Source organism: Cebidichthys violaceus, unplaced genomic scaffold, assembly GCF_023349555.1.
Source record: "Cebidichthys violaceus isolate CVI_PGR_0920_01 unplaced genomic scaffold, fCebVio1.0.p SCAF_23, whole genome shotgun sequence".
Lineage (NCBI taxonomy): Eukaryota > Metazoa > Chordata > Actinopteri > Perciformes > Stichaeidae > Cebidichthys > Cebidichthys violaceus.
The window spans coordinates 5,651,190-5,677,431 of record NW_027176406.1 but is presented as its reverse complement, the minus strand read 5'-3'; the positions used below and the strand labels follow the sequence as shown (position 1 = coordinate 5,677,431).

General features: G+C 44.6%; 1 protein-coding gene across 1 annotated transcript; it reads left to right on the top strand.

The window, feature by feature from the left end:
• The first annotated feature begins 9,036 nt into the window (after positions 1-9,036).
• On the top strand, positions 9,037-25,203 carry ppap2d (phosphatidic acid phosphatase type 2D). Its single transcript, XM_068718721.1, has 6 exons — positions 9,037-9,724; positions 20,785-20,942; positions 21,119-21,405; positions 21,532-21,589; positions 23,290-23,466; positions 23,693-25,203. The coding sequence occupies exons 1-6, from the start codon at positions 9,517-9,519 to the stop codon at positions 23,795-23,797; spliced, it is 993 nt and encodes a 330-aa protein (XP_068574822.1). The 5' UTR covers positions 9,037-9,516; the 3' UTR covers positions 23,798-25,203.
• Positions 25,204-26,242: the final 1,039 nt, after the last annotated feature.

Genomic DNA, 26,242 nt, shown 5'->3' with positions numbered 1-26,242 from the left:
GACATACATTTATTATTATGTTATTTGTTGACCATCTCATGGAATTTTGTTAAATACAGCATATATATGTGTATGGTATATATTTTAGGTCCAAACAATAAATAAATACAACATAAATATAATTCAAACTGTTTCAAACTTATCAAGTAGCAAATAGAAGCTGTGGTGGAAATAACACAGTTCTGCCAGCACTTCAGAATAATACATTCTTGCAGATAAAAACAACACATTTTAAATCTAAGAAACTCCAACAAGGTAAAAAAATTAAAAAAAACAATCAAGTGGACTGGTTCACTCTAAACATCTGCTTCACCGACTAAAAATGTGCTCCTCGATCACAGCTATTTGAGGAGCAATGAGAATTTTGCTTTTCTAATACGAAATTCCCCTAAACAGAAAGTATACATCATGTTCTTTTTGTCACACAACACAGTTTGATGTGTCAGTTTGAAAAAGTCTTCCATTAAGCACAACAGCAGAGAAGCAGATTTGTAGTGATGACGTCAACCGTAGACTGATCCTGAAGCTGCTTTACTTTGCTGAAATTATTGGACGTCAAATCGATGTAAATTCTGTTTTCTGGTGGATTTTTTTGAAAATCACAATTTAAAGGGGTGAGGATTTTATCCAGCCTGTGGGTAAAAGGCATTCTTCAGTCACCTCTCGGACTGCAGGAAGAAGTGATTTGCTGATCCGGTGATCCAAAGGCAAAGACATTAAGTCTTTGGACAGTTGCCCTTGACCATGCCATTTAGAATAAATATGTATCAGAGCTTCATCTAAGGCATGTAGATGATGTCCAGGTGGGTAAAAGTTTCATTAATGGGTTCTACAGAGGCTGGCAGGTTGACGATAACCTCCAGCGTGCTTTCAGCATACAGGTCCTCTACCTTGCCGAGGAGGCCTGTGCTGCATGTGTTACTGTTAATCAAACCATGCAGGATAACTTCGTTGTTCCTCTTCATTCTGACTGTGTGTTGCAATCCCCATGTCGCACATGAAGACAGTGTCACCTGAAGATTTAGGAGAAAGTATCCATCCTTCTGTATTTTCAGAACTTTTCCTCCTTCTTCTTCTGAAATCAGGCCTTCAGCTGGATTCTTTGCCGACCATTTCATTTTCCAGGTGACTGCGGGTGACAGAGAAGTTTCAATTAGCTGTAAACTTGTTTTCTTAGAACTTCATTCTGAATATCCTGTGGTGAGTGGCAATTTCACGCCAAGCAAATGTGTATCTCTGTGTCCTGTAAGTGTTGATGGAATTACATGTGATAAAATCTTATTTGCTGGAATTACTTATTCTCTCTAAAAGGCCATTATCTGTATTTCCAACAGCTCGTAAATGGTGATCTGACGCATTGTGTACAAATTGTTGGAGCCTTTGTCATACATCTGAGTATGGAAATACTTGATATAGCTTTACCTTCAGTAGCCTTGAAGGTGAGCATTGTGCCTTTGTCCAAGAGACGCCCATGCTCGGAGGGGGACTGTTGAAAGAGGAAGAGATCCAGTTATCTCAAAATATCAACATTAAGTGTGGTGCCATAGTGACACAGAGCAGCTACACGTTTTTTTTTTTAAACGTGGTGATGAGACGAGTACCTCCATCTTAAAAGTGACAACAGAATAGATCACACACTATCTTCAGAGGGAACGTGAAGAGACAACTGTTTAGTGGCATTTCCCCGAATGTGGTAAGGACGTCACTGTGCTTTCTCCAAGAAGTGAGAAGTGAGGTTACACTGTCTGACGTAAGCAACTCAAGAAGTCAAGAAATTTGAAACAGAGCGCATCTGCAAGATGTGTGTGTCTGGAATAGAGGGATTGCAAAACCATAACAACAAAACAACAAAGAATAATATAGCACGGCTTCTTAATCACCAAGAACGTGTGTAACACAACACAGTGAGGTCAACAGGAGAAGCACAAACTCTGAAGCTGCGGTTGTCTTACCGAAGGTGTATTGTTTGCCTGGAATTGCATTGGGCGCTCTGGTGCTACAGCGCTACTGTTCTGAGACTGGAGAAGGAAATAGAAGCACAACATATGCTCAAAACAATAAATAGATCATGATAAATGGTCCTAGAGTATCCTGCAAAACTAAAAGTGGTAGTGGATGAAGGTTGACCCAACTCTAGGTGCAATAAAAACCTGTTCAAGTTCTCTAAATTAAATCTTTGAAAACAAAGCGTCAAACTTGTGAAATATTTACGCGAAACCCCAAAATTAAACAATGCTAGGCTTATATTTCTTTAAAATCTTACCAGTTGTGCTCCATTCTGGTTTAATTTGTTGTGTTGCATTGTTTTATCTCTGGGGTGTGATGGGGTGTTGATCTAAAAAATAAACATTTCTAATTGAACATTATGCAAAAAGTCCCACTGTTTTCGGGAGTCATATTAGGGGGTCTCTGTAACCAGCTGCAGACCACATGCAGAGGTGTCTTTCTCACCAGATGTGCTACCAAAACCACAAGAAAGAGCAGCTGTACTGCACAGGTGTTTTGAACATGCCGCAGCTGACAGTCATCTTGTACTCTGTTATTTCATTCAAATGCGTTGCTATACTATGGTAACACTGATGTACAAGTTTGTAACTCACCATTAACGCCCATAAGACACTGTAACGTTCTGTAAATTAAATCTGAGGATATTATTTTTAAAGAGGTCTCACCAGGTAGTGATGTCCAGCTGTGAAGAAGAGGACGATGACCACAACCTGGACAATGGACAGGATGGCGATCCACAACAGGAGGAAAGGGATTAGGGAATGCTGGGTAGGATGTGGCATCGTCAGTCCGACGGCAGAGCGGGAAGACAGATGTTTACGAGCTGACGACTGTGCAGGTCCTGAGTTTCCTCTGCTGTGCACCAAAGCAATGTGCTTGTTCGCTTCCTGAGCTCGGTGTCTGCATGTGATGAGGACGTTTTTATGTGTGACTGTGTTCTGCAGCACCCTGAGTATCTATAGAACAAAGAGGAATCTAGATGGTACTTTCCCCTCTACGTTACTGAAGGCAAACACAGAAGGCCCAGATAATGGTTCTGCAACTTGGGGCTGGCCCTTTACTCCTACTCACCACAATTCACACTAAAAGCAACTCACAACCAGGAGGAGAAGGAAGGAGTAAAGAACTTTGACATGAATTCATTCCAGAATGAATCATTCAGTTCCTTATTGATGATGAGCCTTAATCAAGAGTGTTTGCGTGGTGAATGTGTGTGTATCATCCTCTTTTTACATACGTTTTTACCAACATTGAAACTCATAGCCTTGCTGTTTTTTGCTCCCTATTTCCACTTTTTTTCCTCTACGTGTCTGTTTATTAAACATGGTCGATAATAGTGTTTACCATACTTAAAACTAGAGAATTTATATGTATGTGATTAAGGTTTGTTAGAACAATAAAACAATAATTAAATGTGTTAATTCAGCGTTGATTATTGAAGCTTTCAAACAGGAATTTTGAACAATTTCTTCCTTTAAAATCTTTGGGTGAAAGGCCGATAAGACGGGGAACTGTAGAATGAATACAAAGAATAGAAAAATGACTTACTGTGTAAAAGGTCCTTTAACTGTCCAAGCAAGTAAATAATGTCAAACAAAATGTCACAATAGAAATTCATGGTGGAACAAAATGTCATGATATGTTATTTATTATTTGCACTTCTTGAAAATTCCCACCTGCCCCTGACTTGTGGTTGAGGTCAGTGAACGTGGTTTTACTTTCTTTGTTTGCAGTTTGCTTGGGGAAAGTTTGGTGGCAGCAAAACAGGATGGGTTTTAGTTCAGGTATGTGTCATCAAACGGAAAATAGGACAAAATGGTACGATAGGGTACCTTTACATTCAAGTAGTCCAATAACAAAATCATGCCCAGACTTGTTACTGACTTTAATTCACAGCGGCTGGAGGTCTTTATGTGCACTGTGGAATAGTAGGATTGCATTTGAGTTAAATAATAGCAGACAGAACACATAATTAGAATCAGATAGGAAAAGCAGAAGAGCAGGTGCATTATTGAGAGTCAGGTGCACATTTGAAACATAGTGAGTATTTTTCGGCCTTTGATGACAAACAGGATGCAAATGACGAGGAGGAAATAAGATAGTTTCAGCAATGTTTGTAGCCTAACTACTGCTTTTTCTGGTGTTGAAATAGTTTCATGACAAAAGCTAGATCGAATGGCATATCCCTGAATGAATCATAAAGTTTCATTGAGGAAATGTGGAGAAATTACTCATTAAAAATGAAATTTTCATACATGCATTGGAGTGGGTGAGGATAGATAATGGGCTAAATTAATAATGGAAACAGTGACACTTAATGACAAAGTAGGATGGAAAATCAGATCGGAATCGAATGAGGGCGATGACACCAACATGTTTGTCATAGACTGACAGTGACTGCAATAAACAAAAGTCATGGTAGAGATATTCAACACATTACTACACCTTATGTCCTTTAATACACATCGCAAAGTGACATCAGATCAGTAGAACGGGGAATCATTGTGACTCCAGCCATTTTACACCCTCTCCTCAGTGACTACTGTTGATGTACAGTATGTTTACTTCCTCTGACTTTCTGGCCACTAAATGATGATTTACCGCCATCTAGTGGATATAAATCAAAAATGCACCAACCAGACTAACAGACAAAGACACATGAAATGCTTTAAAACGAATTACAATATGCTTTGTCCCTCTTTACCTAGAGTAAATGTAAAATATATAGCACTGTATGATGTTAAAACACATGTGAAACTGGTGTTTTGCTGTCTGTTTTTACTACATAGCGAGAGTTTCCCCAAAGACCAAAGCCACAGGTAACAATACAACTGGTAAAGACACATGTTGACACATGTGCATAAAAGTACATGAAGAATCCACCACCACTCTGTCATCTATGTCACTGTTAGAAATTACGTTAGTGTAAATGTGTCTGTAGTGTGTCAAACAAACTGCAATGAAGAATGGAATAAACGTGCCAAAATTCAAAATGGAGAATCCATCCATCCATTTTCCTCCACTTATGCGGGGTCGGGTCACGGTGGCAGCAGGCCAAGCAGGCTGACCCAGACTTCCCTCTCCCCCGCAACATTTTCCAGCTCATACTGGGGGATCCCGAGGTGTTCCCAGGCCAGCTGGGAGATATAATCCCTCCAGTGTGTTCTGGGTCTTCCTCGGGGTCTCCTCCCAGTTGGGCGTGCCCGGAAAACCTCCAGTGGGAGGCGCCCGGGAGGCATCCTAATTAGATGCCCTAACCACCTCAGCTGACTCCTTTCGACGCAAAGGATTAGCGGCTCAACTCCAAGTTCCCTCCTGATCTCCGAGCTCCTTACCCTGTCTCTAAGGCTGAGCCCGGCCACCCTACGGAGGAAACTAATTTCGGCCGCTTGTAGTCGCGACCTTGTCCTTTCGGTCACAACCCAGAGTTCGTGACCATAGGTGAGGGTAGGAACGTAGACCGACCAGTAAATTGAGAGCTTCGCCTTCCAGCTCAGCTCCCTCTTCACAAAGACGGTCCGGTGCAGCGCCTGCTTTACTGCTGCAGTCGCACCGACCCGCCTGTCGATCTCCCACTCCATCTTACCCTCACTCATGAACAAGACCCCAAGATACTTGAACTCCTTCGCTTGAGGTAGGCACTTCGTCCCCACCTGGAGGGAGCAATCCGCCGGTTTCCAGCAGAGCACCATGGCCTCAGATTTGGAGGTGCTAACTCTCATCCCTGCCGCTTCACACTCGGCTGCAAACCGGCCCAGTGAATCACGAGGTCACATTTTGAGGTCACGATCCGAGGAGGCCAACAGGACCACATCATCTGCAAACAGCAGAGAGGCGATCCCGAGACCTCCGAACCTGACGTTCTCCACCCCCCGGCTGCGCCTAGATATCCTGTACATGAATGTCACGAACACGACCGGTGACAAAGGGCAGCCCTGGCGAAGGCCAACACCCACTGGGAACGTGTCTGACTTATTGCCGAGAATGCGGACACAGCTCCTTCTGCAGTCGTACAGAGACCGGATGGCCCGTTGTAACGGGTCCGGCACCCCATACTCCCGCAGCACACCCCACAAGAACCCCAGAGGGACCCGGTCAAAAGCCTTCTCCAAGTCCACAAAGCACATATAGACTGGTTGGGCAAACTCCGAGAATCCCTCCAGTAGTCTTGCGAGGGTAAAGAGCTGGTCCACTGTTCCATGGCCGGGACGGAATCCGCACTGCTCCTCTTGAATCCGATGTTCGACAAACAGTCGGAGCCTCCTTTCCAGCACCCTGGCATAAGCCTTCCCCGGGAGGCTGAGTAGTGTGATACCCCGGTAATTTGAGCACACTCTCCGGTCACCCTTTTTGAAGATGGGACCCACCACCCCGGTCTGCCAGTCCATGGGCACTGATCCCGACCCCCATGCGACATTGAAGAGGTGTGTCAGCCAAGACAGCCCAACAGTGTCCAGCGCCTTCAGCATCTCAGGGCGGATCTCATCCACCCCCGGCGCCTTGCCCCCAAGGAGCTTTTTCACTACCTTAACGGCCTCCGCCAGGGATATGGTTGCGCCTGAAGACTTGGGGCAGTGCTGGTTGGGAGTGTCGACTTGCCATGTTGGTCAGGTTTAGGAGTTCCTCAAAGTGCTCTTTCCACCACCCGACGATGTCCCCCGTCCGGGTCAGCAGTTTCCCCCCCCCCGCTGAGAACAGCTTGGGGTAGGCACTGCTTTCCCTTCCTGAGCTGTCGGATGGTTTGCCAGAACCTCCTTGAGGCCAACCGAAAGTCCTTCTCCATGGCCTCCCCGAACTCCTCCCATGCCCGAGTTTTAGCATCCGCGACCACCGCAGCTGCAGCCCTTCTGGCTTGCCGGTACCTCTTAGCTGCTTCAGGAGACCCCTGAGCCAACCAGGCCTTAAAGGCCTCCTTCTTCAGCTTGACGGCTTCCCTCGCCTCTGGTGTCCACCACCAGGTTCTCGGGTTTCCGCCACAACAGGCACCAATGACCTTCCGGCCACAGCTCCTAGCGGTCGCGTTCACAATAGAGGCTTTAAACATGGTCCATTCGGATTCCATGTCCCCACCCTCCCTCAGGATGTGTGAGAAGTTCTTCCGGAGGTGAGAGTTAAAGACCTCCCAGACAGGGTCCTCTGCCAGACGTTCCCAGTTCACCCTCACTATACGTTTGGGCTTGCCAGGTCTTTCCAGCCGGTTCCCCTGCCATCTAATCCAACTCACCACCAGGTGGTGATCAGTTGACAGCTCTGCTCCTCTCTTCACCCGAGTGTCCAAGACTGTGAAAATGGAGAATGACTTGTATTATTTTAAAGTGGCCTTTTTCACTTCCCTTCCTCCTTTTCCTTTTCCATCTGTCACTTTCTTTTTCTTGGGTTTTTAAAAATATCAATACACATTTAATCAGCTGCACACCCAAAAAATAAAAAGGACAGCAGAAACAACAGAAATTTTAAGATGACCATTAATTGAGACTTTGACATGTGTTGTACTTTTTTGCTTGCACATTATCAATAGCAATCACAGTCTAGGTTTTGCACTGGAGGAATGTACTTTGGAAAAAGACAAATGATCAAGGGTGAGCCTACTCTGTAGATGTGTTACAGTAACTGTAAATCCAAGATTGTGAGACTGACAAACTCTGAACATTAGTGACTTCAAGGTTTGTGCCTCATAGGCAGGCTGCACCTTCGATTTTACATACGGCTCATGAGATAAAAATAAAAGAAGCAGATGAGAAAATAGAAGATTTAAAGAGAAAACAAATGATATTCTGTATTTTCTATAGGTCATTTTCAGTTTCTCCAATAGTGTTTTTCATTTTCACATTTGCCAGTTTGAATTTAAACTTTGCTCGTTTCTAATTGAAATGTTTAATTAACTTTTAATTCTCAGAATGCCATTTAATAATATATATTTTTTGCCTCTACAATATCAATGCCCTTTTAAAATGTCTAGGTATTCATAATGGCCCAATTATCCTCATAATGGCAGAAACATTAATCCTTCTTCATTTTGGGAAAATGCGTCAAATGTAACTCAGAAACTGATAAATGTTTATATTGTTTTTTCTTGTCTTCTGCCATGTTATAAACCAAAATTAAAATAATTGTTAGTTGCAGCACTAACTTATGTGTGGCAAACAACAAACAGCCAGAGTTTCAAAATGCTGAGAAACCTTTGAGAAGTTTAAGCAGCTGTGCTTCCGTCTTTACACCAGGTGGCAGGAAACCTCTTCCACACAGTGAGCAAGGCATTAGGCCGCCAATAACAACCAGGACTTAAATTGGTTTAAAGCTGGATATCTGTGATCTGATCTTCCAAATACAACCAGGAGTAAATCACAGAGGAATCAAATGGCATATTCAGTTCACTGATTGGTTTAAGAAATTGAATTTGTTGCATTTCATCAGGTTTTATGAATTTAAAATAAGCTTCCCGATGGAAAGTCTGTGTTCAGATTGTGTTCTTGTCTGTCTAGTAGCCTGTATTTATCTAGTCTATTGGCAGACAGTCAAACAGCAACAGTCAATATTATGGAAAAATGTAATTGCCAGGCAGTCTTGCCTGTGTGAGGGCAAAGATGGTGCAATCGATATGATTTCATGACTTTTTCTATGGAGCTGAACCACAATGTCACCACCATATTAATTCAATTCATTCAACATTAGATATCGATATCAGGCGGATTAGCCTGTTGAAAAAGTGTTGATTATTACTGTTCTGGGTTTGTGCAAACCAAACCAAAATATCCTTAAATCTGCGTTGTTAATCTGGAGAAGGTCAGGAGCTGTAATTTGGGATGTGTCCTCGCGTGGGTGGGACAGTTTAAAATGATAGGGGGACATCTGAACCACCGTCACACAGCTGTCAGGTCAACGGGATCGAACATGTTGCAGTGAGCTCCATCGTTACACATTGATTCTGATCGCTTTTCTTTTTCTTTTTTTTACCGCCGACAGCAGCTGCGTCAAGTCACACTGAACAACACCGGAAATGATACGACATTTTTCAAACAAAAGTAACGTTTCACAGCCACTCGACGCACGGCGTGGCTACCGTTCAACAAGACAGCACTTTATTTTGAAAGTTTGAACCAAAATTTGTTTTCATTCATGTTTGTTTGACATCAACGTGACTGCAGGTCTGGTCGGGACGGTGTGAGAGTAGAGTACACCACGCTCCCACTCAGGACAAGTTTGTGAAACTGAGTTGAAGTTCGCTCGGATGCTGCTGTTGCCTCTTATTTTCAATTAGCCTCCGTCTGTCTTTCCTTTCCTGCCCCCCCCCTGCACGCTCTTGCTTGTTGATGACAAACGTGTTGCCTCAACTCGCGGTCGGTCGGTTAACCAGTCTGCTGCTGTCAAACTGTCGTTGACATGGATTTGTCCCACCGACGACGGACGGACTGAAACGTTTTTGGGAATCACCATCACTCGACAAGACGGACCCATTGCAGTAACTTTATTTTTTTTAAAACAAGTTGTCATTAACTTTGAGCTAAAGACATGCAAAAGTTCAACTCCACCGGTACGCACGGCAACACGCTGCCCCGGGACGCGGAGCTCCAGCTGCGGTTAGCGGACGGTGGAGGGGCCGGGGACGGAATGGAGAACGGCGGAGGGAAGCACTTCCTCTCCGGGTCCGAGGAGGAGAGCTCGTTTTGCACCAAGAGCAAGATGCTTGTCGGTTTGGATCTATTATGCCTTATTGTCGGTAAGAACATGTGTATTCACGTCTTTTTTTAAATTCAGGGTTATAATGTACAGTTGGTGGTGTTATTACGAGGCGAATGCACTGAAACAACTTCATCACTTGCCATTTTAAAGTTTTGCATGTACAATAAGCATGTTTGAAAAGGACCTCCCCCACACGCGTTCAATTAACAGACCAAGATGACATAAGTGTGCGTGTGTGTGTGTGTGTGTGTGTGTGTGTGTGTGTGTGTGTGTGTGTGTGTGTGTGTGTGTGTGTCAACACGCGATCACGTCAAGTCTTTGGAGGTTAAACTAAGTTGACTTCCGGGAGGGAAAACGCATCGCATGGGGATTTGTACAAGTTAACGAAGCCCGCAGAAGCATTTTTTCCAGAAGTCAAATGGAAGAGGGGGGGGGGGGGGGGGGGGGGGGGGGCTCAGCTGGCAGGAGCAGAGTTTTCCCGGGAATTCATCTGTTCCCATGGTAACTCCAAAGGTTCCCGGGAGAAGAACGTGGGAATTGGGATAAAAACATGCTTGTGTTCCCGTGGCCAAAATTGCCTCTGTATTGCCTCTGTTCACTGAGCTCTTTGGCCTCTTTCACTGCAGCATCAGGCCTGAATGCAGCCACACATGATGAAGGCTGTACAGGCTTATAATTCAATAAAACTAACCACAAGAGATTTAGAAACTTTAGTAACAACATGTGGACATCAGCTCAGAGGCGACTGGCATAACCATAATAAAGGAGTGGTTCTCTATAATAACATTTTACTAATGGAATCTACTTGACAGAGGACTTGAAAAGCTAGTTTTTCTTCATGAAGTAATCAATCAAATGTTTGTTTGTTTTTACATTAACTCTCTATTTATAAAATGGTGAAACTAAAGACTATATTTTCTATTACAATTTGACTATTTTTTCATATTCTGTATAATCAGAAGCCCAAACCCAAATCATTTTTAACATAAAATGTAGGAAAACAAGCTTGCAAATGTTTACTATTTTCACTTCAAACAATATATAGATGAGCAATTATGTTCAAATTGAACATAATCAGCAATTTCGGTCACATGGACAGATATAAATTCAGAGGCTTTGATGTGATAAGATTTGGTCAAATTGTATCACGGTTTGAATCAATATAGAGCAGCATAATATCCATTATGTATAGTTTGGATTATGGGTTGAGACTTGATATGATCACAGTTACACATTCCCTCATTGTGCCCTCATAGTTAATACATTACTGTACCAGCGAGGTTGAACTTCTCTTTGGCAGAAAAAGTCTCAGAAATGTGGCAAGACAAGAATAATTCACAGCACCGCATTCACAAGTTCATAAAGTTAAATGTCACTAACATGCAGGCAGCTTGTTATTGATGCACAGTAGTTTGTTCATGTTGTGCGTGGCAGAACTGATTCATGTGTTTAGAAGTTCAAACTACAGCATTGCATCAGAAAAATGTATTGGAGGAACAGGAACAATATTTCTCTCTTAAATAATGTGGCAGAAATGTCTGACAAAATGGGAACACTCCATTGGAATACCAGAACCTCAGAATTGTACTGGACTCTTTCAGGACTCAAAGTTAAACGTGTGACGTTCCTCCTCCATGGAGTCTAGTGGGGGTAAGCCTGCACGAGGTGTACCTGCTGTACTGGCCTGTGATGTTTGCTGATGCGGGAGGTTGTAGTTTCATCAGTTTCATGTTGTCATCTCACATGACTCTGATAGGGAAGGGATCACCAGTGTTTGTCGTGTGTGTGGTTATTAGTAAATACGAGAGAGGCGGAACCTGTCCAGGCAGACTGACAGGTCTCAGCCTCGTTGGCAGTTAAAGCATATAGGAAGCACGGCAGCAGGCAAAAAACGACAAGCGCGAGGCAGTCCGTCTCATTAGCGTGTTGTTTTTAACCCCTGCAGGTATGCTATTAGCTGTTCACTCAGCAACTTTGTTTTGTGTTTAGGAAGTGGCTAGAGCGACCCGGCATCAGTCACCGCCGCAGAGGAAATGGTCTCTCTCAGTTCTCCTCCTGAGACGCACGCAGAGCACGCCACTTGCTTTTCTCCCAAAACTGCGTGCCCCGACTCCTCTTATCCCCCCTCTGACTAGATTACAACACTGACACTGAGTCACCGAGCCTCCAGCTGCTCGCAGCTGAGAGGATTTAGAGTCAGTTAGTCTTGTGACTAAGGTGAAAAGGAATTCACCTTCTTGCTGCGGATGTAACAATCTCAAAAGTTCTGGCTTGCTTTGATTGGTGGATGCGTTTCCTTTTTCATTTGATGCTTCTCAACATTATAAAATGTTGATAAAAAAGAAAATAAGACAGAAAGAGTGCTTTGCAGTTTTATCAAGCATAATCAAATGTGTTTCAAAGGAGTTATCACCTCAGATCAACAGACTTCCTGTTAATCACATGTGGTGAATTGTGCACTACACAGTTTGCACTGAAGTGAGAGCATAATATTTAATGATACAGTACAGTGTAATGCATTAACACACCCATTCTTGTTACAGGGAGATCTAATGACAGATGAGATTACTTACAGATGTCTGGCTGCATCCTGCCTGTCTCTGCTCTGTTAACCACCGTGTCAGTTATCTAATGAAGACTGACCTTGACTCATCTGTGGGCATTCGGCAGTGAATGCCATCACTTAGAGGAGATGAATTGAGCCCTTTATTTAGCTAAACCTGCTTATCTCTGACTAACCCACTTTTCCCTTTAAAAAGCCATCATCAGATTCCCTGACAGTTGACCCGCCGGCATTATTCATCCTGTTAAAGGGGCTCATTCACTACTGTAACTGTGGAATTTCACCCTGAAGCCTCCTCATTATGTTATCAGCTGAAGAGGGATTCCACAGTGATCTGAGGTTTTCACAGCCTCTCCGTGTGTTCCAGTATTTACTTCACATTTAAAACCGCGACATAAAGTTAGTACAGCGCGGCATCGTGGATAAACTCTGATGTGTCTGCTGTGGAATGCTGGGATATCGAGGACGCTAACTGAGGCTTTGACTCGGGTTACCTGATCATACTCTTACTCAACACCGGGGCTGACATTGTTGTTCTCCAGTGTTGTTTATGGCGCTGCTCTGACACGCACATGACGGATGCTGTACCGAGATGGATTGATCTGGTTCAGCTCAGTGTCAGTATCTTCCACGCAAGCTGCAGAGTGCAAGTGTTTGCTTGTGTGTCTTAAGTGTGTGCATGCATTCCTGGTAGGACTGACGGGGTTTAGATCTAGATCTAGTGTCCAGCCACCCAGGGGTCAGGAGGTTTCGGGTGTTTGTCATATCTGGAAAGCATGCAGGGACAGGCCTCCCAGCCTGCACTGCTGTTTCCCTCCTGCACAGGTGGTCCTTGCTCTGTCATCACCCCCAATAAAGCCAGTTATTGCCTCTGTTAAGAGTAATTAGTAAATGATTGGAAGTGGCACCTGAAAACCCACCGTTAGCTTATACAGCTTAGTGGTTAAGACATTATGGTTGCCGCTAGGCATGACCTTCTTGTGGAGGTTAATTGTGAAATTGTTTCACACTTGATATGCACATGATGTTAGGCCGGGTTAGAATAATACAAAAGGGGGGGGGGGGAATGTTTCACACCGTTGATGAACTGCATAGACGCATCTGTTTAAAACAAGAAAATGACTTAATTCAGTAGTAAAAACAGAACTAGCTTTTGGATCAGATAGAAAGTGAAAACTGGAATCAGTTAATCATTGTTAAGTGTGTTTTTGTTCAAGACGTGAAGCAGCATGCCAGCAAGGGAAGGAAGGTATCTAAGTGATCAGATTTCGGAAAAGACTCCCTCTTTTCAGCTTATCTCTTTTTTTTCTTTTTTCTTTTGCCTGCGTCTCCCTTTCTCCTCTTTTCTTCAGACAAACTCTATTTTGAGACTGAAGGTGTTCCAGAAATGCAGCGAGGTGTGTGTTTTACGTCTGCATGTGTGTGTTTTGGGCGGGCGGCGATTTTATGATTCCTGGCTGTTCTTTTGGCAGAGAAAGCTGCCAAGTGAGTGAGACAGCAAGAGGCCAACGCGTCGCAGCATGTCGGTGTGTGTATCGGGCCAGGAATATTAAATTGTCTCCTGTGTGTTTATTTATGCGTGTGTGCGTACTGATGAGTAAAAGCGCGGGTGCGTTGGCGTTTGTGTGTATGCGTCATCGCGGATGCTTACGCGGACACCCTACTACGGCTGCCATGTGCGCGCTGTTTGTTGACAAATATGCCGGTCCTGTTTTGCTGAGCGTTTTTCGGCCCTGATCAAACGCGCTCTGAAGTTATGGAACACTGGCGTCACTCTGCCACGGACAGATGGAGAGCCATTAAAAATGGCTCAGTCAAATCATTAGTCAGTGGAAAAAGTGATTTTTCTCTCTCTCTCTCTCTCTCTCTCTCTCTCTCTCTCTCTCTCTCTCTCTCTCTCTCTCTCTCTTCTCTCGTTATCTCGTTAGTGTACAAGTGCATCTCTTCCCATTTGACAGCACTGCAGAGGTTCAGGAATCCATTAGCTGCACCCTTCCTGAGACAGACTATATGGGCACATGTACTCTGCTGTCAATACGTCCACCTTTCGCCCATTAGCTCACCATAGCCAGCTCAGGCCTTAGAAATGTCTACAGTTGCCTGAAGGCTGAGGGGCAAGTAAGAGCCCGAATGAGTGAACAGCCCCGGGGTGGGAGAGTAGAGTGAAGGGTTAGAAGGGGTTGGAGATCTACAGTAGGGGTCAGAGGCCAGACCCAGGGGCGCCTGAGGGATTTTTTCAGCAGCTGTCTGTTTATATCCTATAGTGAGGAAGAAGCACTAAGAAGGCTCGACGGTTCAGACAGCAAATAGCTTCAAATGTGCTTTTAACGAGGCAGCTGCAATCTTCTCCTCGATGACGGTTCTGTAAGTGCTCATGGTGGTCCATAGGTATTAGCCGTAATGAGTGAACAAAGATGTGTATAGTGCTCTTATCCTCAGGGCTCATTAGCTAGAATGGATTTTTTTTTTTTGCAGAGGCTTCCAATCAAAGTATCTAGCTGATTCCGAATACAGCCTGTTGCTTCGCCTTTCAGTCTGTCAGAACTAATGACTCGTACTCTTGTGTCTCCCCCCCCCCCCCCCCCCCCCCCCCTTCCCCCCATAAGGAGACAGCCCCCCCTTTGGCGCCACGGCATTGTTACCCATCATCAGCACCATTTTATCATTGTGTCACATTTCACCTGCTGGAGCCTTCCCTTCCTTTATCCTCTCAAGCTTCCCTCTGAAGTTGTTCCAGCTGCATGTTCCCCCCCAAACCAAAACACACTGACAAAACAGCCCTCAACTCTTGCCATTCATACAGAACTACCACAATCAGGCTGCGCCGTGCCAAATACCTCCCCTGCAGTCTCGACCACAACCCTGTGTCCTTCTCACATTGCAGACTGCCAGCCCTCGTCTCTCTGCGCACACCCTAACCTTCACACCGCAAAAAAACCCACCAGAGAGCTCCTTTAAAGCGTCCCAGGTACATACCAGAGTGGCGGGTCCTTTATGTTCCTGCTGATTCAGACAGGCAGACAGACAGCCCACTTCAGACCTCACCACTCTTGCCCTGAACTCCAGAGCCGGGCTCCAGGAAGCGGGTCAGTGAAGTGTGGAGAGAACAGAAGCAGCTGTGGGAAGCATGTCTCCACTGGCCATCTGTAACAGTAACAGAGAGAGGGGCACGCTAGAGCTCTCCTGGTGGAAGGTGAAGCAACATGAAGGCGGCTGGAAGAAACATTTCTTTTGGTTTACACACATTTCTTTTTTGACTTTGCACATCAAATGTGCCTTGATAAATGAAGCAGTGGGTATCTACTTCAAGAGGTTGTACGGAGTCCAGCAGCAGGAGATGCTGGTGACAGCAGATGGTTAACAAAGATCCAAGACTGTCGTGGCTCCTCAGCTCCTCAGTCCCTTTTTGTTCTTCACCGATCACTTCACTGATCTTTGTGCTGCCATCAGGGCAGACAAAACAGATGAGTCCCTCAGAACAATCCAGCTAATTATGGAAGAAAGGAATGTGTGTGTGCAGGGGGGCCAAGCGTTATGATGAATCCCACTGCTTCTCTTTGCAAGACACGCCCTGTGAAGCGTTCAGCTCACCGAGGTACCGGTAACCTGATTTGTGCGGGTCCTATGCCCTGTCCAATGGGCTGTGCAGACCCTAACCACTCAAGGTCAATGCCTAACCTCAGTCAATCACCTCCTCCTCAACCAGCTACGCAGGGCGGGTCTTGCCAAGAAATGCAGTGGGATTCATAATGACACTCACCCTTATCCCACCTCTCCTACCTGGATCAGCCACCACGGATGAACAGGAAGAACCACCTCCTAGGTGATACACGCACAACACTTTAATTAGGTTTGTGGCAGTTTATGGCTGCCAATCATAATCACAGCCTTGGTGCGGATGACTTCACCTCCTGTTCAAGTGTTACCTGCCTGACAATACAACGGTCTGTGTGTGTGTGTGTCTCCCTTTGTTCTTTTGTGTGCTCGAGCCTGTGTGATGGTGCATAAAGTCTCTAATCGGACTGCCTCTTCAAACAAAGACTTTTCTTTTTATATATATCAGGTGAAACTTAAAAGACGCAGCTTTGCCCTTAAAGTACCTGACTCAAACTGATTAGATGAAAGAACGGATCAAGGCTGGCTCATGTGGAGACAGCTTTGTGCAGTTTAAGTCATTATTGCACAAATAATTGTACAAGCCCACCCAGCCCAACTGGAGACTGCTATTTATGAGCATGTTAGGAAGGCCGTCACGCTGCTTCTTGTAATGCCGTTACCAGGGATTATCACGCTGGCAAAAATTCCAATTACGACACTTCAGGGTTCAGTTCACCAGCTTACTATTTTATTTTGTGCAAGGTTGACTTGTAGGTAAACAAGCAGCTTAAAATTTTGCTGGGAAACATTGGCACATGCAAGCTGTTGAGGGGCCCAGCGAGGGTGGACCACCCCTGAAGGGGGCTGTAGCAAGCTGAGCTGCAGCCCAGGCTCAGCCTGGTCCTAACACTGCAGGCCAAATGGACCTGTGTTGACAGGTTACTCACTAATTGTCTGTCCTCCAGTTCTATCAAAGGGCAAATAGAACGAGGCCCGCACAGTCAAACTTCATTGGACGTGATGAAACGAATGATCATTACTGTGGCTTAGATATAGCTTCAGGCTGAGTGTCATGCTAATCTATGAGGATGCGCAGGCTGTTTGTCTGACAGCAGCAGCATCCCCAACTCATTTAGGTCTGTGATAATGAGCCCGTTTGTCTCAATGCATTTAGGATTGTTAGGCTCTTGCTCGATTGATACGTTTTTTCTTCTTGGTGCTGGTGGGTTTTTTTGGTGGTTTGTTTGGTTGTCTGTTAGTCTGTGTGGTTGTGGATTTGGTTTGTTTGCATCCCAGTGTGGTTTTTGTGTGTGTGTGTGTGTGTGTGTGTGTGTGTGTTGTGGATATTCTGCTGGTTGACGTGGGGTCGTGTTTACAGAGCGGGTCCCAGCAGAGCCCAGATCTCTGACCCTCACATTCCAGAACCACCACTAATCGCCTCCTTCTGCTGTTCTCTGTAGAGAAACCCCTGCCGCATCTCTCTTGGCTCCATCTCTCCAGTTTTCTCTCACTCCCAGTATCACCGCCCTCACCCCCATTTGTCAATTTTTCGAGCCTCCTGGCCATGCAGTTTAGCCTAGTTTTCAGATTGACACTGTATGGATCAGCAAAGGTTAAGCAACATGATAAATAATCATCTGCCCTATTATTTTGCAGTCTGTCTTTAATCACCTTCTCCATAGGTTTTTTCTCTTCTATTACTTGCTTTTGGTTGTTGTTGTTCTCCTCTCACAGTGAGCTCATTCTGGGCTGTGGTCATAGATGTGTAAATTAGAACCAGAAGAGTTTCTCAGAGTGAGGCACATATCCCCTCGGCTCTCATTCCTCCTCTTCTCCTCCCTCCCTCTTTCTCGTCTTTCCCCCTTCTTTCTTTCTGGCCCTTTTGACTATTTGAAAGCATTCCTGCGTTGAGTGTCAGGCCCAGCGAGCAGCACATTTTGGCCCGGCTGTGTGAGCCGACCCACTCCTCCGCCTCCTTTCGGGTCTCCTCGCAGGCCTTCCTGGCCTGGCTCTCTTTTGAGCATGTCTTGACCAGGTGCTAAGGTTTGCTCACAGCTGCCTGACAGATGATGTGAGGACCTCTGGAGTGTTTTCATGTCTTGTTGTGAAAACTGTTTTAGTGTAGTTGTAAAGCATAGACGTTTGACTGTGACACAGGAGCTTGTAATTTGTACAGGATTGTGCAGATACTGAATAGCTTTGCATGTGGTTTCTATCATTGTCGCTTTGTGTTTTATTTAGTGTACAGCACTGAGAATTTGTGACACAGCTCAGGTTGAGTGGATTTATTTTACTGAGAAGCTTTGCAAACATCTTTACCACAGTGGAGTGATCTTTGGTTCACGGCCATTAGTTCTGAGTCTGTCCGTGGACTTCATGCAATAATGGGAAAACAACACAAGCCATCAGCACTGGCGGGTCTGAGGTCATAAAATATGCTGCTATCTGGCACAGCACTTCATGGATCCCATTAGACCTCCATATGTGTTGAAAATGATCCCTTAAAAAGTCCATGTTCCTACTGTAACCGCAGCGTGTTTGGCCCTTAATGGAGAATCTGTCCATTACATCGCCGTCGGTGCAGCACAATATTGATTATTGAGAGAGGACTGTCCATATTGAGGAATCAGATGAGGACACAGAGAGAGCCTGTTAATGGGTGGTATGGAAAGCAATATTTGCCACAAAATTGACCTCGTTACTTCCAAAGCGGTTCATTTATGGTAGAATAAATGTCAAATGCTGTAAGTGGAACATTTGAGCGCACAGACAACACCCAAAAATATGATCCAAAAACAAACTTCATGAGAAAAGGCAGCATGTGTAAAAATGGCTTTTCCTTTCTTCTTTGTGCCTTGTGGCGCAATAGGCTTTCCTTCTGCTGCTCTGGTCCGCACCTCGGTCCTCACTTCTCTTTTTTTCTCGACTGTTTTTTCAGTGGCAACATATTTGAAATGTAATGTGTATTATATTCTACCCAGATGGAACAAAAAAATCCATACCCACTCAATTTGAACCAGAGATGAACCAGACCACATCTCTGCAGGTCTCCACCAAGGTATGATACACACAGATAAGAGGATTACGATTAGATTAGGAGACCTGGGGGCAGTTTCTTGCAGGGGGCAGAAAGCAACCAGGAAACCCTCATTCAGGACATTCATTTTTCTAAATTAACACAAAAAAAAGACTTTTGCAATTTACATTAAGAGCATCTTTTTGTACAATAGGATTTGACTAGAAAATGAATAGCAGGGTTATTTTAATAGATTGCATCAGATGATGTTCCCAATAAACTCATAGTAATAACTCAATGGTTTGACGAGATTCAACTGACATTTGTTATGAAGAAAACAGCAAAACTTCAGAACAGAAGATGAATACTGGTAGATACATTATCTTAAACCTCTCTGTCTAAAAAAACAGATAGAACCTGTGTGTGTATATGTGTGTTGAACGAGGTACATTTATGTAATTTCTATAGGTGTATGTGAGGAGACGCCTGAGAGGTCTCAGCCTCTGCTATCTGCCTGCAACGTGTTTCCCTCCCTCACTTTTTTATTGAGGCCCCTCTTGCGTTATATGTATGTGAGCTGGCTTGTATCAGTGTTTTGTGTTTCTGCTAGGGCGGCTTGACTTTGACTACGGAGGTCACTAACATACTTTTGACTACAGTATAACATTCTTATTAATGAGCACACAGCTGATAAGAGTTGCCTCCTCACGTGATAGCCTCAAACCTATAGATTATTTCCTTGTTTATCAGTTCTGTGAAGCTGAATGAGCGGTGTGACTTTATGGTTGTGAGCGCAAACAAATGAATTAATAAAACTAAAACAAAGTTGATGTGGACAAATGTTAAACTGGGCATAGTTACCTTTAGTATGTTAGGTGTTCATGCCCTGCTTTTTGTGAGTCAATAATTGTTGATTTACTGTGCTTCAAGACTTGTTTGCGTGCCATTCTTTGTGTTTGAGTGTGTGTTTGTGTGCTGTTCCTTCTGCTTGACTGTGAGTGTGTATCCTGTGCTCTACACAGTCACGTAGTCTGAGAGATTCCCTGGCTGGAGCAGTGTTTTTTGGCCTGGGTGCGTTCCAGCGAACCAGCAGGCCTGGGATGACAGGAAGAGGCACAGAGGTTAATGATTAGTCCCATGTTCTCTCTGCATTCCATGGGGTGACGAGGGGACATGGGATACATATCGCACAGAGCAACTGAGCAGACTGCTACAAGGCTATCTTAACACGGAATAAAAGCTGCGTAGTCTCCCGTTTCTGGGGATACAAACACACGGTTTCCCATTTTCCAGTTTTGCACAACTTTTACTCAGTGAACTTTCCCCATCAGGCTGTGTGGTTTGTTTGTTTAAGCGTGTCAGACCTTGACCCACTTTCACCTGAAACAGAGTTCTTTTAATTAGTGACCAGCCAGGAAACGTAGCCAACACATTTGTAGGGCAATTGTTAATGTACTATTAAACGGATTAAACTAAAAGGTCAAAGAAACAAACCGTCATTGTTACAAAGAAAAAAATACCTAGCTGTTCCTACAGTGGGTTTATTGTCCTCTTTTGGCACACTGAAATTTCCCTCTTATCTTCTTCCTCCTTCCTCATCTTAATTCTCCACTGTCATGCCCATCTCCTCGTCTGTCTGTCTGTCTGTCTTTCTGTCTCTGTCATCTCTCCTTCTCCCTGCTCCTCTGATGGAAGTAGCTATTTGAGGAATGCTTCAACCCCTGGGAATCTGGAAATCATGTCACCAGATGACTGATGTTCTTTAAAGCTGCTCCCCTGATGCTCCTTTGAGGCCATCTTTATGTTGGCCGACTGCACCAGCTATCTCCATGATCATTGCTGCACAGACCACATGCTCACAGACATTCATCAAGCCATCTTTTGTTTTTGTTTTTTTCTTTCTCTCCCAACATCTCATCAGCCTCCATCCCATTCTTTGCATGCGAGTTGAAGGCAGTGACTCCGTACGAGCGAGGCTTCTTCTGTGGAGACCCCAGCATCACCTATCCCGTCGCCCCGAGAGAGGCCATCCCTGACGTCCTGCTCATCGCTGGTGGTATAGCCATCACTGGTCTAACGGTAAGACAGTAACAGCCGTTATGTATTGACGCAGTGAGTTCAAGTTGCCATCAATGTATTGTGTAATGGAGCATGTGTTTGCTTTAAGACTAAAACAAAAATACTGATCCAGCATTTGTACAGCTCTGCTGTTTGACTTATGTTAATCAGATTCTCTTGTCTCACTTCCTTCTCAGATCACTCTGGGCGAATGCTACCGGGTGCGTTATCGAGGTGCTCACTCGCGGGCCTTCGTCCGAAACTGCTACGTGTCATATCTCTACAAAGAGCTGGGAAGCTTCCTGTTTGGTTGCTGTGTGGGTCAGTCTCTCACCAATATGGCCAAGCTAAGTGTGGGGCGCCTGCGACCCAACTTCCTCCATGTCTGTGACATCACTTATGCGTCCATCAACTGCACTCCAGGCAGCTACGTGTCCACGGTCAACTGCCCGCAGCCTAATGTGAAGATGGTGGAGGAAGCAAGGTGTGTGTGCGCATGTTTATGCACTGGACTGATTTGGTTTGTTGACTAAGGGCGGGGTATACATTCGCTCGAGTCATGCAGTTAATGTGTAACCTTCGGCATCTTTTATTGATCTTTCTCTTTCAGGAAGTCTTTTTTTTCTGGCCATGCTTCCTTTGCAATGTACACCATGCTCTACTTGGCAGTAAGTCACATTGGCTTTTAAATACACACACATACACACACACACACACACACACACACACACACACACTCACACACACACACACACACACACACACAATACACATCTGGAATGTGAGCTTCACATTCACCTGACCTTGTGTTGTGTAATTACAGTATTTGGTACTGTGTTTACAATGTTGAGAGAATACTGAAACTGTCAGTTTCATTTCACTTTCGCGAGACAACACCAATCCCTAGAGGCCAGGAACACTGTGTGCAACTATTAACTAGATAAGCTAATTAAACATGCACAAACACATGTGCTGTTAAATATATTCACACTTCCTGATCGTGAGGGAGGAGATCTTTGAGAGCATCAAGTCTCCAAAGGCATCCTGCTCCAAGCTGAAAGAGCTGCAGAGACAGAGAGGAGGAGAGAGAGGGGGGGGGTTAGAGAATGAGGGAGAATGTTTTTCCACGGGGAACATGAATAGATGAAGAGGCTGTGCAGACAGAGGAGGCCTTGTTGTGAGTCTCATTTAGAGGAGGGGGGTGGAAGGCTGAATATGCCTGCTGAGAGATCGACAGGCTTCTTTCAGTAAGAGACACCCTCTATACCCCCCCTCCCCTCCCCTCCATCTCTTCATCTTTCTCTCACACTGCACTGCCCAGTAGTCATGGGCGCACTGTGGGAGAGAAGCGACTGTTAGATGGAGACAAAAGCACATTATTAACCATGAAATGTCCACATTCCTCATGTAGTCCCCCTCATTAACCCTGAAATTATAGTTGAAATATGAAACATTGTGTTGCGTATAGCTAAAATGAACTAAATGAAGTGAGGATGTTCAAAAATTCAAAGAGGAACAAAATAAATTCACTGCCTCTCCTATTTGCATTTGTGTACTATAGAAGTCCAAATGAAAAGCAGCAAAAGAGACAAACAAGGATGAGTAAGGGGAGACTGAATAAGAGGAATAAAAGGGTACTGAAGTGGTGTGAGAAAAAAACGAGGGCCTCGGGGTTCGTTAGCCCTGTTCCTCCTGTTCCTCTCCACATCTCACTCCGTTGTTTCTCCACACACACACTGCAGGCACAAACACACAGCCTCGCATGCAATGTTTGCTGCTAGCAGACTGTAGACAACCTGGAGAGATTGTGTCAAACCTGTAGCTACATGCCACCCGTACCGTGGCCAGCTGCTAGTGTTTAAGGCAGGAACGGTGACACCTGCTCTCATTTGGGATAGGAGAGGGAGAGAGAGAGAGAAGGACCCGGTTACAGTCGGCCTCACCGCAGGAATGTAGGCCACATGCTCCCCAGTGGTTGACGGGTCCAGACAGACCTCCAGCCTCCTCATAAAGCGAGCCCTGCATCTGCATCGAGCTCGCCCCGTGACCCCATTTTTTTCAGACACAAACATCCATTCTGTACAGCGCCGCTGAGGCAGGAGATGAGGATGAACAAAAGGAGGAAATGGGGTTTAGATAGTGTTAATGGACTCGTGCCAAGCTTCTCTTTCCCCTCTGGGAAGCAGACTGAGTGGATGTCCATGTTTGACTTAAAGGTCTCTGTCTGCGTTTACAGAACTTTAATTATTAGGCGTAATCGGTTTATGCATTAACACACACACACACACACATGCTTGTATTCACTTTTTTTCCGCAGTAATTATAAAGTCAGCAACAACATAATGACGGTATTTGTCCTACTTTGCAGTTCTACCTGCAGGCGCGGTTGTCGTGGCGAGGAGCTCGGCTGCTGCGCCCACTCATACAGTTCCTCTTAGTGATGATCGCCATCTACACCGGCCTGAGCCGCATCTCCGAAAACCGCCACCACCCCACTGACGTCATCACAGGCTTCATCCAAGGAGGGCTCACTGCATACTGGGTGGTATGTTGAAAATCGCTGCTGTCTAAATAGTCTTCAATAACAGTTATCTCTGTCTTCGCAGGATTTGTTTCTGTCTGCTCTCTGTTGACTGAGTTAGCTTAAACAATAGGCTCTCTCCCTCATTTTGCTCACTCTGATCCCTCGTGCTGTTTATAAACAGGGAATGATTGACAGCGTGTGTGGTCTGTGTATATTTCCTGACATGTTTTGTGTCTTGTGCCTGCAGGCCTTCTACATCTCCTCCATGTTTAAGCCCTGCGCCCGTCCAGACCTGTCCCCCACGAGCATGTCCCTGGAGAGTCCGCTGTCCAGCCAGCAAACTGTCTGTTAGCAGGCACATGCAATCATTCCAGGAGAGGGAAGATAAGAGAAGATGGACTACAGAGAGTCAGGGAGGGAGTCAGATAGCACAGGTGAGGAGCAGAGAGAAGATTTCTAAGAACGGGAACCATTCTAAGAGAAGGATACGATTAAAGAGTACAATCTAACTCTTTCGGGGCATACTGACACACACATTCACACAGTAATCTAATGTTCACACACACTCACACACGTGAAATACAACAAGCACATTTGACTGACCCGTCCAGTGAAAAGAACTGCATTGTAATATTACAGATATTTTTTTATATATGAGAAAAATAAATAAAAAATGTCTATTTTTTTTTCGAGAGGATTTTTAGAAGCTGCTAATGTTGATAGTTGTGGATGCTAGTGATGGAGGCATTTGGGTCAGTGCAGTTAGTAAGCTTTCAAAGCAGAACTGGCAGATCTTGGGGACAGAGAGAGGAGAAAACGCTAGCCTCCTCTTTGTTTTTGATCTTGTGTCCACTCGGAAAACATCGCCCAGCAGCTGTGAACTGAGACCATTAGTCCTCAGATGTAAAGAGACTCTGTACCGAGTGATACGGAACAAGCACTGGCTTCAATTTCTCACCATCTGGACCTTCTGTTGTGCCACTGCTATAATCAGACTGCCCTCCATCGCTCCGACAATAACCTGAACGTAAGCAAGGAAAAGGAAAAAAAACAGTATTTGAGCTGCAGAACAATGTTATCTTTCTTTTTGTGTAACCAAGGTAGTGATGGTTAGGAACCTGACCAAGTAACTTTCTCTTCCTCACCACTACCACCTTTCTGTACTAACCACTTTGACTGTGTCTTAGAGGTTGAGGTTTGACTGAATTTTGTAACCTTTGACCTTTTCCCCCAAATCTCTGAGCACCTTGATTTATGCCACTCTGACAGGAGAGCCGACGTGATGGCCCTCCTGTGCATCTTTATTAATAGCACTTGAACGTACATAATGGAACCTTCTCAATGTAATCAATATTATATATTTTATCACAAGTTTGAATAATCAGTGTTTATTTTTGTTCATGTAAGACTCATACACTATGTTTGTTTTTGCTACTTTTTAATGATAATTATTCAAATTGAATGTAAATAGCCATGTCATTTTATAAACCATACAGAATTTCAAAAGTATTAGTTCCAGTTTTGGACAGTTTTTACATGTTTATTAAGTGTTTGTATTTACGTTTGTGTCAATCAGGTACGGAGAGTTACTATTGTATCTGTTGTAACTACTAGACTGAGCCACAGATATTATCAGAAAGCTATATTTTATGTGTTGCCAGTTATTGGTGTTTGTTTGTTTTGTCTGTGAATGCCAGAAAGGCAAAAATAACCACTGTACTCAAAAAAACCAAACCAATAAAATGAATGTTGAATGTTTTTAACTTCTTCAGTCCTCTATTATTTTCCTCTCGGGTTGTCTCTGGCTACTCACATGCAGCAGAGTTGGTAAAGTAAACCATTTAGCCATTTGTAAGTCAGTCAGCATCCAGCTATTATCTTCTTTTTTTTAAACAGGATAGCAGACTCTGTGAGGAGGTAAGGAAATCTGAGCAGAAACAAAACGTAAACACTGCAATGATAAGTGATTTAACCTATTTTTTTGTTCGGAGGCTTCCATTCCTGTGCTCTACTCGTTTCTTTCATTGCAGCTTTCTCTCTCTCGCTCTCTTCTTCCGTGCTTTGCCCCTTCCCTGCTCTCAGGCCTTTTTGAGTGCAGTGGAGCATAATGGGCTGTTTCAGGGGGTCATGCTACCATGGAGATACTAAGCCAGATACAGGTTGGGGTGTCTGAGGCGTTTTCTTTCATTTCTTTTTTTTCTCTCCCCGATCCATTTCAAGGCTGAGAGAAAATGAAAAGCAGCCCAGATCAGACAGAGAGGGCCAATCAGAGAGCGAGAAGGAGAGCTTCAGTCATGGGTTTTTGCATAATGCTGAGGTAAAGGGGACAGACGAGCAGGTAAACTGGTCCAGTAATGACAGGAAGTAGTAATGGAGCAGTTGGCAGAACAGATGGGGCGGTTGATATGGGAGAGTGAGGGTGATGGGCGTGGGGTGTCAGGGTGGGAAGGAATGTGATCTGGGTTTTTCAGGCCTGCTTTGTTTCATAATACTGTAACTAAGGAGACGAGATTCATTCCTGAGTAACGTATATGTATGCCCGTGCTTGTGTGACAGGTTTGTGTCTATCCGTGTCTCCCGCTCTCCTTGTTATTGTCTCGTGTTTAGGTGTGTGACTGAGCTGAGTGAGCGGCGGGCTGCTCCCCTGAGCTGAGCTGACACACACCCTGTCAAACATGACATCTCGTTTACACTGTGACTGGCGTCCTCCTCGCTAACCCTTTGGCCCTAATACAAATGAATGGGGGTCGACAAGCAGAGGCCCATTCTGTATGTCCAGATTACTGAGGTCCAGGCA